Source organism: Pristiophorus japonicus, chromosome 14 (genome assembly GCF_044704955.1).
Source record: "Pristiophorus japonicus isolate sPriJap1 chromosome 14, sPriJap1.hap1, whole genome shotgun sequence".
Classification (NCBI taxonomy): domain Eukaryota; kingdom Metazoa; phylum Chordata; class Chondrichthyes; family Pristiophoridae; genus Pristiophorus; species Pristiophorus japonicus.
Genome location: NC_091990.1, coordinates 101,540,180 through 101,554,958, shown reverse-complemented (window position 1 = coordinate 101,554,958; position 14,779 = coordinate 101,540,180). Strand labels below are relative to the sequence as shown.

The window sequence follows — 14,779 nt, the reverse complement described above, 5'->3', positions numbered from 1 at the left end:
GATATATAGAGGATACTTGCTAAGTATGGGATTATATAGAGGATGCGAAATGTGTGAGTGTGGGTTATGAAGAAGCTATATGGTGAGGTGAATTCTCACATATATGGGGTTAATCTTATGGGATCTTGCAATGCCGGTCAGGCCTCACACGCAGTGGGCAGGGATCACAAATTTCCTTCCCTTGAAATGAATAGGCATCTGTGCTGTGATTTTGCAGCCCCTCTGCTGTGTGGAAGGCACTCAATGTGTAAATGAAATATAGATGGTACTTGATAGTAACTGTGAGGTTTACTTGCAGGTCAGCCCCAGCTCCCAAGGAAGAAAGGAAAGTTCCAGATGAAAAGGAGATGTGGGAGATCTTAATAAAAGCTGATAAGAAGGACTATGAGAAAATTTGCATGGAGTATGGCTTCACCGACTTTAGGGGAATGCTGAAACGCTTAAAGCAAATGAAGAAAAAAGTAGAGACTGAGGTAGGAGGGAAGTAAGGATTTGCAGAGTTTTGAGTTCAGGGGGTGAGGTAGGGTAGGAAGCAGTGCATTAAATCTTGACTTCAACAATGTAAAAGTGCTGGGAGGAGGAATAACGTGTTGGCCAATATATTTGGAGTTCAAGAAAAATAAGAGATGAAGGTCGAGAGGAGCACTAACTATAGGAGTGTCTCGAAAAAGTTGCAGGCAAGAAGTTAGAGAAAAATTGCCAATCAGGAAATAAGCTTTTTCTTGTATTGCATGCAAGAGTGCAAGAGAAATATTGAAATATGGGAGCAGTATACAAATCATGGTTGGACTTGGGATCGGGAGAATGATGGATTAGACATTGGCCCTGATATTCCAGCCTGCCCGGGTCCGTATGGAGTTCCTACGGACCAGGGAAGGCATCGAAATGCCGATTTCCAGCATGCAATGCGCATGCGCTGGAAACCGACATTTCCGATCTGTCAAGTTTCTGGCTTGGCAGATGGCCGCATTTTGGGAGCGAGGACAATTAATTGTAAGTGGAAATTTCCGATATTTACACTTACAGATGTCCTCAAAAATCTTGCGCCTGAAATAGCAGGCTCATAGCCTACTTTTACAGCTGCAAATATAAAAAAAAAACACAAAAACATAAAAAATAAAGTTATTAAAACATATTTTATCATTAAAAACCCTCCCCAAAACAGTAAGTTTATTTTAAAAAAACATTTTAAAAAATCGGGAAATTATTTTTTTTAAGACATTAATAATTTTAATTTTAATTAATGGAGTGTAATTATTTTTTATTTTTTATTATTGTTTTGGGTGTTTGGGGCTGTGTTTTGGTGTTTTGGGCTCTATCACAATCATAGTAATAGGAGTTTAGGACCCTGTGGAACTTCTATTACTATGATATCTTACCTGATTGGCTGCCCAGAGCCATGTGACTCCAGCTCGAGGCCTGCGCACGCGTTGACGTGCATGCGCTGCGAATCATAGTCGAAGGAGGCCACAGCATCGGAAAGTCTAACGTGGACACCAGCTTAAGGTAGGTGCGTATTTTTTCTCTAAAATGCCCACGGGAAGGCCAAACCGGAATTTCAGGGCCTTGTTTTTATTACCTCTGGAACTTAAGTTTAAATCCAGAGCAAAATGATGGGGTGAAAGTCTGCTTAATGTAAACATCCTTTGAGAAATACATTTGGACTGTCCCAGACCAATTTCTCATGATCTTGTTGACAATAATTTGGCACTAAATTGGTAATCTCATTCAGAGAAACCACACGATTGCTGGTGTGGGAAGTTAAAATATTTCAAACTATTGTAGTAGGGGAGCTTGTCTGAAGCTGGTGCTGAGGCATGTTGTTGGGGCAGAAGAACTCTACTTTATAGTTAGCACCTGACCTGAGAGTTGCTTCATGGGGCACTGTATAGTGAGCTTTATTTTTTATCTAATCTATGCTGTACCTCAGCTGGGAAAATTCAATACCTTAGCACGAACATCCCTCACCTCGATGAGCACATAAAGTAATCTGTTCTCATTAGTGACTCATGCTCTTTCTGTGTTAATACAGGCAATAAAAGTTTTAAAGCCATTGGAAGACATAGAAGGAAAAATCGACTCAACAGTTACCTTCGAAACAATTTTGGAGCTGAAGGATCCTAACATTAAGATGCAATGGTTCAAGGTGAGGCAGGATTACAGGACGGAGCCTTTTAGCATTGTCACCAACTAGAGAAAACTATCTGAAGTGTCATGCTTTGGGATTTCTTGACCATTTCTTGACCATTTTCCCCAATTTAGATCACAAAGAGGTTTATTGGAAATGGCCAATAATAACACATTTCTTCAACATTACCTACAGTGCATAACAAGCACATGTAAGCATATAGTATAAGGCCACTGATACTGAATGCTAACATGCTAGTTGTATCATACTGTTTATCATCTCTATTTTCTTCTTTGAAGTCAAGAGTATGGATGATGAAGAGTCTGTGGACTATTGAGCTTTGTGTTTTGTGGGGTTCTGCTGATAATCTGTAGGGAAAAAAATCAAATCTGCAATGAGAAACATTAAAGTAACAGTGATTTTGGTCTTTAAAATTTAAAATAAGGACTGGCTGCAGTGTAGTTGAATCCTTGTAGATGATGCATTCTCTCTATTCTTATTTTATGTTTAACAGTTATATTCTCTTTTATTTTTCAGTTTTGTCACCTCATCTCCTGAAGGTGTGAACCTTGGTGTCACCTTTCAGTACATCACCAAGTAGGGATTTTTATGTTTGAGTCTGGATAGTGAATACCAGCAGACTATTTCACAATGAGGGGATCATAATTACTTTTGAGTCTGTTCTCATATGCAGGGGTTACTAGATAGTGACTAGGGACTAATTTTCTCCTTCATTGAGGCCAATGTGCCCCACCACGTAACTCAGCACAGACTGGAATTAGCATATATATTGACCATCAGTACTTCATATAGACTCTCAGCCCTTTGGGGGCACTGACCTTTCGCCTCAGCACTGCTCAGACCCAGTCCCATTATTAATGGAAGTAATCTGGCTGCCGCATCAGGAAAGTGGGAAATGGATGGCAACGAAGGAGGAATGCATTGCAGTGAAGAGGGTTAAATGAATAGCAATTAAGAGAAGAGGAAAGGAACAAATGATGGTAATGGAAGGAAATGGATGGCAATGAAGGAGGGGAAATGGATAACAATGAATGGTGATAAATGGAAGAAGAAAGGAGAGGAGGTGACAAACAATCGTGGAAAGTAATGGGAAATATTGTTTTGGGGGAGAAGAGGAGAAGCTGGAAGCATTTTGGGATGCAAAGATTTCTAGCATTAACTGAGGAGGGCAAACAGTGTCAGCATGAAATAAGGTGGTTGGAGGAGGAAGACAGTGCTAGTATTAACTGAGAGGGTGCAGGGTGGGGGAGAGAGAAGAGTACCAGCTTGAACATGAGAGAGCGAAAGAATGCGAGATAGAATTGAGGGGACAGACGGAGAAGTGCCAGTTTGAGCAGAAGGGAGGGCCAGGATACTTCTCGACTTTCCTCAAATAGGAGGGAGAAGCCTTTAATGAAAGGGCATTAATCAATTTTCCAGGGATTACAGCCAGACCCCCCTGCCGTCACTTCTGTTGGTCCCTGGAGGCCAGCGGTTGTATGGATGTAAGGCTAGGAAATAGGGTGGCTTGTGGGTCCCACCTCCTCATTGATTTACATCAGATAAGCCTCAAACGGTTTTCCTGGTGGTGCTGAGGGGAGAAAAATTATGTCTCTGTGTTGGATGGGGTACAGTGTCTGAACTGGCAGTGGAGGGTATAGTGTGCCTCTGAATTGGGGTGGGGGAGAGACAGTTGGATACGAGAAAATGGGGTTAATTTTCATCTTCACCGCTTGGGCAGTTATCTGGTGGAGCAGATCACCTTCCCATTGTAAAACCTGCACAATTTTCATCACATTGAAACCAATGGGAGCAGCTCGATTGTGATGACCCTTTGATCAATCAGCCTGCTTACACTTATTTGGTGAAGACTGGAGGGTGCTTCATGCTAATATAACCTTACACTTGCACTGCAGTCATTTAGCATGAACCTGGTCTGATACAGCAAAATCCCTCCTGATATATGAAACGCTTGCTGTATTAACTTTGCTTATGATGTAAGAAAACTCTTTCTATTCGGATATATTGTGACAGTGAATATGATTTCATTCTAAAAGATTTCTCCAGAATGGCTGTTTTATTTTTTCAGGGTGTGTGATCCTTTGTTCTAAAATTTGTGAATGCTCAGCTAACACCCCATTCTGCTTCATTTTGACAAAATACAGCTAATCATTTGACACCTTACAAGGTGCTATTAGTTCTCCTTCCTGCAGTGCTAGCTCATCAGTGGTAGACAATTTCACAAAAGGGCCTGGGAATATCTCATCTACAGCAGCTCAATAGCACATCTCGTTGTAGAATGCATAGAATGAGTTGATGGGCGTGAATTTCTGCCAGGGTTCTTCTGATCATCCACTGTAGCTTTGACAGAAGAGCTGTGGGAACTCCAGAAAAATAGCATAAACGTTTACATGGTTTCCTGTGGTTTTTACGGCTCTTTCTCCAAAGTTATAGCAGGTGAACAGGGAACTCTCAGGCAAATTCACCCCCCAACATCTGCAGTGTCTGTGCAGCGGAGTGCAGGCTGTGAGGCAGATTTGATGAGGACCAGTAAGGGGTTACCCCAAAGAGAGGGAAAGGAAGTTGTAAGACAAGCCAATATGGGTCACTGGATGAGTGGGGTATCCTCCACAATCTAATAACTTGCTGTAACTTTCTAGTTTACTTAAAGTTCTGTTTTCTATTTAACGGGTTTCACAGCATTAACTGTTTCATTCATTCCAGTTTTTTCACTGAATAAGTCTGTGTTATCCTTGAATAGCTAACAATTTTGTATCTTCTTCTATTTTTGTTGCAGAATGGCGAGCCAATAAAGACACAGTTCTCACTAGGAAAGTTTGAAATTAAGCAAATGGGAACCAAGTTTATGCTTTCTGTGAAGAACTTAACCCAGAAAGATTCTGGCCAGTACACCTTGGAAGTTGGAGACAAAAAATTCAACGTAGCGCTGAAAGTGACAGGTACCCAGTGCAGAGACAGGAAATGTTTATTTTAAATCTCTCCTCTTCTACAAACCGGATAGGGTTGCACCTCAATAGCGCCGGGACTAATATCCTCGCAGGAAGTTTTGCTAGTGCAGTTGGGGAGAGTTTAAACTAGCTTGGCAGGGGGATGGGAACCTGAGAACAAATTCAAAAGGAAAGAAGTAAAGCTGAAACTGGATAGCAAGAATCTAGAAAGCGAATCTGTAAGTCAGAGGAAACAGGGTTTAGTATGTAGTAAGCAAGGAGGTCTTCCTGTGCTGAATCGCATATACTTCAATGCAAGGAGTCTAGCGAATAAGGCAGATGAGCTAAGAGCACAGGTAGACATTTGGGAGTATGACATTATAGCCATTACAGAAACATGGCTGAAAGAGGGGCAGGTTTGGCAGATCAATATTCCTGGCTACAGAATTTTTAGACAAGACAGATAGGGGAGTAAAAAAGTGGGGGGGGTGTTGCGGCACTGAGTAAAGAAAATATTACAGCAGTGAGGTTAGCGGGATCACCATATGGGTCTAATTGAAAAATAAAAAAGGGGCGATCACACTGCTGGGCGTGTACTATAGCCCCCCAAACAGTGGGAGGGAGATAGAGGAGCAAATATGTAGGCAAGTTGCTGTGAAGTCCAAAAACCATAGGGTAGTAATAGTAGGGGATTTTAACTATCCAAATATTGACAAAAAAAACATAGAAACATAAAAAATAGGTGCAGAAGTAGGCCATTCAGCCCTTCGAGCCTGCATCACCATTCAATATGATCATGGCTGATCATGCAACTTCAGTACCTCATTCCTGCTTTCTCTCCATATCCCTTGATCCCTTTAACTGTAAGGGCCACATTTGACTCCCTTTTAAATATATCTTAATGAACTGGCCTCATCAACTTTCTGTGGTAGAGAATTCCACAGGTTCACAATTCTCTGAGTGAAAAAGTTTCTCCTCATCTCGGTCCTAAATGGCTTACCCCTTATCCTTAGACTGTGACCCCTGGTTCTGGACTTCCCCAACATCAGGAACATTCTCCCTGCATCTAACCTGTCCAATCCCGTTAGAATTTTATATGAGATCCCCTCATTCTTCTAAATTCCTGTGAATATAAGCCTGGTCGATCAGTCCTGCCATCCCAGGAATCAGTCTGGTGAACCTTCGCTGCACTCCCTCAATAGCAAGAATGTCCCTCCTCAGATTAGGAGACCAAAACTGTACACAATATTCAAGGTGTGGCCTCACCAAGGCCCTGTACAACTGCAGTAAGACCTCCCTGCTCCTATACTCAAATCCTCTCGCTATGAAGACCAACATGCCATATGCCTTCTTCACCGCCTGCTATACCTTCATGCCAACTTTCAATGACTGATGTACCATGACACCCAGGTCTCGTTGCACCTTCCCTTTTCCTAATCTGTCACCATTCAGATAATATTCTGCCTTTATTAGGAAAAATTTTGGTGTTAAGGGTATAGAGGGTGCGGAATTCTTGAAATGCATTCAAGAGAACTTTTTTAGTCAGTATGTAGCAAGCCCAACATGAGAGGGCGCGGTCTTGGATTTAGTTTTGGGGAATGAAGTTGGCAGGTTGAAGGGCTATTAGTGGGAGAGCACTTGGGTGCCAGTGACCATAATTCAATCAGATTCAAGTTGGTTATGGATAAGGACAAGAATAGGCCTAGAATAAAAGTTCCGAATTGGGGAAAAGCTAATTTTGCTAAGTTAAGGAGTGATTTGGCCATGGTGGATTGGAAACAGCTACTTTTTGGTAAATCAGTGTCGGAACAGTGAGAGGCATTTAAGGAGGAGATCCGGAAGGCTCAGGCCAAACATGTGCCCTTAAAGAAAAAGGCTAGGAAAATAATTCGAGATTACTTTTGTATATCTAGGGACTTACAGGGGAGGATTAAGAAAAAAAGGGATGCTTATGTCATATATCAACAGTTAAATACTATAGAATCTTTAGAGGAATATAGAAAGTTAAGAGGCAAAATTAAAAAGGATGTTAGGAATGCTAAGAGAGAGCATGAGAAATTCTTGGCCAGTAAAATTAAGGAAAACCTTAAGATGTTCTTTAAATATATTAAGAGTAAAAGGGTAACCAAAGAAAGGGTAGGGCCTATTAGAGACCATGAGGGTAATCTTTGTGTGGAGGCGAAAGATGTTGGGAGGGTTCTAAACGAATACTTTGCATCTGTTTTCACAAAGGAAAGGGGCAATGCAGATACTGCTATCGAGGAAGAGTGTGATATTCTGGATGAAATAAATATAGTGAGAGACGAACTATTAAGGGGTTTAGCAGCTTTGAAAGTAAATAAGTCCCCAGGCCTGAATGAAATGCATCCCAGGCTGTTGAGCGAAGTAAAAGAGGAAATAGCAGAGGCCTTGACCATCATTTTCCAGTCCTTTTTGGATCTGGGCATGGTGCCGGAGGATTGGAGGACTGCTAATGTAGTACCCTTGTTTAAGAAGGGAGAAATGGATAGGCCAAGTAATTACAGGCCTGTCAGCCTAACCTCAGTGGTGGGAAAATCATTGGAAAAAATTCTGAAAGACAGGATCAATCTGCAAGGATTAATTAGGGACAGTCAGCACGGATTTGTTAAGGGAAGATCGTGTCTGACTCATCTGATTGAATTTTTTGAGGCGGTAACTAAGAGGGTTGATGAGGGTAGTGCATATGATGTAGTATATATGGACTTTAGCAAGGCTTTTGATAAGATCCCACATGGGAGACTGGTCATGAAGGTTAAAGACCATGGAATACAGAGCAAAGTGTCAAGTTGGATCCAAAATTGGTTTGGAGGTAGGAAGCAAAGGGTAATGATTGCTGGATGTTTTGTGACTGGAAGAATGTTTCCAATGGGGTTTCACAGGGCTCAGTACTGGGACCCTTGCTTTTTGTGGTAGATATCAACGATTTAGATTTGAATATAGGGAGTATGATTAAGAAGTTTGCAGATGACACTAAAATTGGCTGTGTGGTTAATAATGAAGAGGAAAGTCATGGGCTGCAGGAGGATAGCATTCTACTGGTCAGGTGGGCAGAGCAGTGGCAAATGGAATTTAATTCAGAGAAGTGTGAGGTGATGTATTTTGGGAGGGCTAATAAGGAAAGGGTATACACATTAAGTGGTAAGCCACTTAATAGTGTAGATGAACAAAGGGACCTTGGAGTGCTTGTCCACACATCCCTGAAAGTAGCAGGACAGGTGGATAAGGTGGTTAAGAAGGCATACGGAATGCTTGCCTTTATTGGCCGAGGCATAGAATATAAGAGCAGGGAGGTTATGCTTAAATTGTATAATACTTTGGTTAGGCCACACCTGGAGTATTGCGTGCGGTTCTGGTCGTCGTATTTTACAGGAAGGACGTGATTGCACTAGAGAGGGTGCAGAGATTTACTAGGATGCTGCCTGGAATGGAGAATCTTAGTTTTGAGGACAGATTGGATGGGCTGGGTTTGTTCTCATTGGAACAGAGGAGGTTGAGATGAGACCTCATTGAGGTGTACAAAATATTGAGGGGCCTGGACTTGTAAGTTACCTGTACAGGTAACCTACAAGTCTCCCACTGCTGTGCCCTCTGGTGGCACACCTTGAGATAGTACCAACAGTAGCCATGTAGGATACATGACACATAGAAACATAGAAATTTACAGCGCAGAAGGAGGCCATTCCGGCCCATCGTGTCCGCGCTAGATAGTAAAGGTCTATTTCCATTGAAGGAGGGGTGTATTACGAGGGGGCATAGTTTTAGGTGGTTGGTGGCAGGTTCAGAGGGGATTTGAGGGGGGGCTTCTTTACGCAGAGGATTGTAGGGATCTGGAACTCGCTGCCTGGAAGAGTGGTGGATGCAGGAACCCTCATCACTTTTAAGAGATGGTTGGATGGGCACTTAAAGAGCAGCAACCTGCAGGGTTACGGATCTAGAGCTGATAATTGGGATTAGACTAGATGACCTTTCGTTGGACAGTGCAGATATAATGGTAAGTACTGCAGGGAATAGAATACGGCCAGGGTGATCTCCTGGACAAGTTTGATCACCTGGATGGGTCGGAGACAAATTTTCCTAGATTTCTTTCTCCCTAAATTGGCCTGGCTTTTGATCTGGTTTTTGCTTCTCCCATGAGATCACATGGCTCCGGTTGGGGTGGAGTGTAGAATGTTTTAGTATAAGGGCTGTCACAGTTGTGATGAGGCGGATTGGTTTGGTTGAGTGCTCTTTGCCTTTCCATAATTGTTCATATATGTAACCTTTAGGGCTGCTGACCGAGGGCCATGTGGCTCTTTGTCGGCCGGCGTGGACACGATGGGCCGGAATAGCCTCCTTCCGCGCTGTAAATTTCTATGTTTCTATGTGTCATGTATCCTACATGGCTACTATTGGTACTATCATAAGGTGTGCCATCAGAGGGCACAGCAGTGGGAGACTTGTAGGTTACCTGTACAGGTGTGCCTGGCCTAGTATAAAAGGCAGGCCACCAGGCCTGATCCTCACTCTAGAGTTAACAAATAAAGGAATAAGGTCACCACAGTTCAAGTACAACACATTGCCTCGTGAAATCATTATTAGAGCATCCAAGGACACAACACTATGTTTGTCTCAGTCCTTGATTTTCTATATCCTTTGGATAGTATGAGTCACTGAATCTTGTGAATTTAATTCCTTTGATCCTTTCTTCTCAGTTATAGAACCACATGTAGGTGAGGTACTGAAACTCTGAAGGGAGAAAGCTGTTGCTCAGCACACCCCTTAACAATGGTTATGGTGTCAATTTTTTTGTCTGATTATGCTTTTATGAAGCACCTTGGGTCATATTACTATGTTAAAGGAGCTATATAAATGCAAGTTATTATCACAGCAGCAATAATCATAGCTCCAGATGGTTACAGGTTGCAGAGCATGAAAAGGAAAACAAAATGGTGGAATGGCAATAAAGATAGAGTTTATTGAATAACACAGAGGCATTCATTCCTGAGGATGTACAATAAGTTATCTGTTTCTAAGCTGTTCAAGACCCTGTTGCTGTTCCTTTGCAAATGTTTTATTCAATAGTGTTTTAAAATTATTTTTCTCACAGATGAACCACTGAGGTTTGGGGTGAAGCTGAAGCCTATAAAGGTGGTGGAGAGACAAACAGGGATCTTCGAGTGCCGCTTGAGTAAGAAAATGCCGGCTATCAGCTGGAAGTTTAACGGTATTGAGGTGAAGCGGGATGACAAGCACGATATCATCGTGTCAGAAGATGGGCTGACCCACACCTTGAAAATCAAAGATGTGCGACCATGTGACATTGGCGAATACAGTGTTTCCATGGGAGATCAAACCTCTTCAGCAGAACTGCAGATAAACCGTAAGTTTTAACGGAGCAATTCAGGCGGGCTGGTGAAGTGACCTAGAAGAGTAAGACCTTGCTGCAAATACTCCTCTTTGTACCTCTCCTCTCCATAACTCGGGGGAGCGGGGACAGTCATATGGTGGGGACGACCAGTGATTTTGACTGAAACTGATAGAATCTGGCTGTTGCTTTGAAAGTGGTAATGTTCAAATTGACCTAGCTCTGTCGTACTTAATGGATCTTGAAGCCATTATTATGGTGTGAAAATCAGCATCGAAGCTTTCTTCCCATTTAACCCACATTAGTAGAAACTGAGACACTCTTATCCTGCTACCTATTCATTACTGGACTTTTACCTGGTATAAACTTGATGAAAACAGCTTGTAACTGCACACTGACTATGCAGGGCTTCCATTGCCATTACTGAAGTGCCATTATCCAAGTTGTGCACTATGTCCGAATCCTTTTTTGTTGTATGGCTCCTCTCCTTATCCTGAGCATGGCAGCCAGGACTAGAATTAATGAATATAAGTTCATATTGAAATATTAATATGGCTACAATTTCTGTCAATATAGAAGCTCGCTGAGTATTGATTTTCTTTTAAATCAGTGGTGAGATTGCGATCACCATATTATTTCACAACCATTGGACAACCTCACATTAGTGTTAACTTGTATGACCTATAGGCTGGGAAATTGAACTCATTTGCACCGATTTGGAAGAAAAATTGGCGGCCACTTCCGCCCACTTCCAGCATGTCCTGAGGCAGCCGCTATTTTGGGCGGAGCAGCAGCACTGTCGTTGCCTGCGCTCGCTGCAGAAATGGCAATGAAGCAGATCGTGACATCAGTGAGTGTGCAACGTTGATTTAATGCACGATCTGCTATTTTGGGCATCGCCGATCCATTAAACACCCCCTCCTAATCACAACCAGCTGCCCATGTGTTCAGCAGCAGGATGGCCCCCTCATCAGTGCTATTTAAAGGGATCATCAACAACTTGCAGCTGACTTACTTTTTCATTTCTACTGTTCTGTGTAAGTTTGTGTAACTGTTGGAGATTTCTAGAGTTGCTTAAAGTTGGTGAGGTGACAGGGAGAGTTGCTGCAAGTGGAGAATGCTTGCTTCTCATTTAAAGGGTTCTGCTCACACCACTTGCTCCCAGTTATGGAGGCAGTCCCCCTCGCGCTCGAATATGAGAAGGAGATGGAGCGGAGGCAGTGAAGAAGAGGATAAGATGCTCATAGAAGGAAGAGGAGGGGCAGGAGAATTCTCAGCAGGAGGTCTTCCGAGAGCACTTCTCCTACCTGCACTTAAGCCAGGAGCAGTGTACTTGGAGGCTCTGCTTGGAGGTGGTTGCAGAACTCTGCCATCTCCTTCAAGCGGACCTGCAGCATCAGAGCGGGACAACAACAGGCTGCCAGTGGCCCTCAAGGTCCATGGCCCTCAGTTTTTTTGCCACCAGATCCTTCCTGTCTTGAGCAGGAGACATAGCTAAAATCTCCCAGTTCGCTATCCATCGCTGCATCCAGGAGGTCACAGAGGCTCTGTACTCCAGGAGAAGGGACTTCATTGTCTTCTCTGAGCAGAGAGAAGCATAAGGAGTGCGCATGTGGCTTTGCGAGGACATCGGGCTTCCTCATGATGCAGGGTGCCATCAACTGCATACACGTGACTTTGTAGGTGTCGCATATCAATCCTGAGATGTTCCATAACCACAAATGCTACCACTCACTTAATGTGCAGTTGGTGTGCGACCACACCCAGCGCATCATGATGATGAATTCTCGGTATCCTGGCAGCAGTCATAATACCTTCATCCTGCACCAGTCCAATGTGCCAGTAATCTTCCAGCCACCACGTCAAAGCCGGGGGTGGCTGCTTGGTGATGAGAGCTATCCAGTCTGCACCTGGCTGATGACTCTCATCCGCATCTCCACCACTTATGGCCAGGAATCATATGATGAGCGCCATGCTGCCATGAGGAACCTCATCGAGTAGACCAGCAATGGTTCTACTGCCTTGCCGCTTGGGAGGAGCCCTTCTGTACATGCCAGAGCAGGTGTCCCATTTCATGGGTGGTCTGCTGCATCCTCCATAACTTGGCTATCATGAGAGAGCAGCCTTTACCACCACAGGTTCCGTGACCACCTCAAGAGGAGGGGAGAAGGAGGAAGAGGGGGAAGGGAGGAGGCACTCAGCAGCTCCTCATACCGGATGGGCTGTCTGTGAGTGCCTCATCAGACTCCGGTCCTAATGAATGAAACCCCAGATCCCCACTGCTCACCATTTTCTCATCTTACAACCCCTCTGTCATGGGAAATCACAGCATCCTCCTGGGCACATAGCTGAATTGAGACCCACCACAAAACAAACATTCCAAGCATAAGTTATCAATTCCAATTCAATACAATATCAACTAATAACCTTTGCGCATTCCTTTAGGGTCTGTCTTTCATGTTGATTTTCCTACTCTAATGCTCCTTCAAAATGTTCCCCCAGCGGCTGCAGCATGATTGGTGGAAAGCTGCTGACTTTCAGTGGGGGAGACTGCAGATGACCTTGCAGGATGACCTCGAGCAGATCTGGGCCTAGAAGGCCCGGCTGTATACTGCACAACCTTGGCACGGGCGACAGCTGGCTGGATGGCAGGCAACAGTAAGAGTACTGACGGAGTGGCAGTGGTGGGAGTATGAATGCTGTCACCCTGCGAGAGGACAGCAGGTTCTTGCTCCACGGAGCCACTTCCACTCACCCGGTGTGGCGCCTCAGCATTCCTAGCCACCTGTTGGGGAACAGATTGCTGGACTCTGTGAGACTCTGCAAGCCCCTTTCCACACTCGTAAACCCAACTACGATGGTAGCAGTCTGAGCTTCCACTGTAGCACTTAAGAACATAAGAAATAGGAGCAGGAGTAGGCCATAAGGCCCGTCGAGCCTCAATAAGATCATGGCTGATCATCCACCCCAAACTCCACTTTCCCGCCCGATCTCCATATCCTTTGATTCCCCTAGACCCCAAAAATCTAGCTATCTCAGCCTTGAATATACTCAGAGACTCAGCATCCATAGCCATCTGGGGCAGAGAATTCCAAAGATTCGCAACCCTCTAAGTGAAAAAATTCCTCCTCATCTATGTTTTAAATGACCTACCCCTTATCCTGAGACTGTGTCCCCTAGTTCTAGACACTTCAGCCAGGGAAAACAACCTCTCAGCATTTACCCTGTTAATCCCCTTCAGAATTTTATATGTTTCAGTAATGCATGGGTCACTTCTGCCTGTGCTGGAATGGAAGCTATGACATTGCCTATCACACACAGCATCATGGCTGGGTCCACAAAGTCTCTCATGGAGTTGCTCATCATTTCCATCCAAGAAATCATGGGCTCCAAGATTGACACTGACAAGAGGCTCTCTGGCAAGTTTGCCATTGTATCTAGCATTTCTGTTTGCAATCCCATCACCCTTCTTCTGAAGGCTGTCCCATCAAGGTCATCATCTGAGCCCTATGCAGCAGAACTCGTGCGCAAACTCACCCTCTGGGGAGCTGGCACCAGAGATACCTTTTCCCCCTGGCCTTGCTGCAACCCACTCGTGCCCAATGATCTCCAACATTGCTTCCTCCAGCTCCATCAGGTTCTCCTCCAACAGCCTTCTGCTGTCCTGCCTTGAAGGCCTCCTACCCCACTGCAGTTAGAGGACCTGATGGCGTATTTGGAGGCTAGAAAACCACCCTTCATTGACTTACCACCATTGGCAGTACATCAGGTAATCTTTCATGTCACTGAACCAGAACTTGACAATGTTATATACACAAAACTTCTGCCCCCAGACTACTTAAAACAAGCTATTAAGTATAAAGCACTGTATCAAGGAACAATAGCAAGATACTATGAACTGGATTTTCGGCTTTGGTGATTTCCAGGCGGTAATGGTGACGGGGCGGTCCTGATATCACTGGGGAACAATTTGCGCCCTTGTCCGAAAAATTCGGAGAAAAACGAGGTTCAATGATCGGGGTTGCTAAATCTGCTAAATCAGGCATTACACCAGGAACATTTAGCGCCCAAGCCAAAAATTGCGGCAGTAAAGAAGGTTGCCATTTTGCGCATGCACAGATGTGTTTTGAGTTTCCCGGGTGCAGTCAATATTTCTGGGCCCGGCGACTTCGTGCACACATGTGCAGAAGACCTGACCAAGTAGTTGCACTTATGCAGAGATAGAAACATAGAAACATAGAAAATAGGTGTAGGAGTAGGCCATTCGGCCCTTCAAGCCTGCATCACCATTCAATAAGATCATGGCTAATCATTCCCTCAGTACCCCTTTCCTGCTTT

At 44.0% G+C, this 14,779-nt stretch overlaps 1 protein-coding gene across 2 annotated transcripts in view; it reads left to right on the top strand.

The window, feature by feature from the left end:
* The window catches only part of LOC139280004 (immunoglobulin superfamily member 22-like), a 134,324-nt gene that overhangs the window by 69,929 nt on the left and 49,616 nt on the right, over positions 1 to 14,779 (top strand). For both annotated transcript variants that reach the window (XM_070899419.1, XM_070899420.1), the window contains exons 7-10: positions 299 to 473; positions 2,033 to 2,146; positions 4,926 to 5,088; positions 10,184 to 10,456. In XM_070899419.1, the coding sequence (XP_070755520.1) occupies positions 299 to 473; positions 2,033 to 2,146; positions 4,926 to 5,088; positions 10,184 to 10,456 (725 nt within the window). The remainder of the gene's footprint in view (positions 1 to 298; positions 474 to 2,032; positions 2,147 to 4,925; positions 5,089 to 10,183; positions 10,457 to 14,779) is intronic.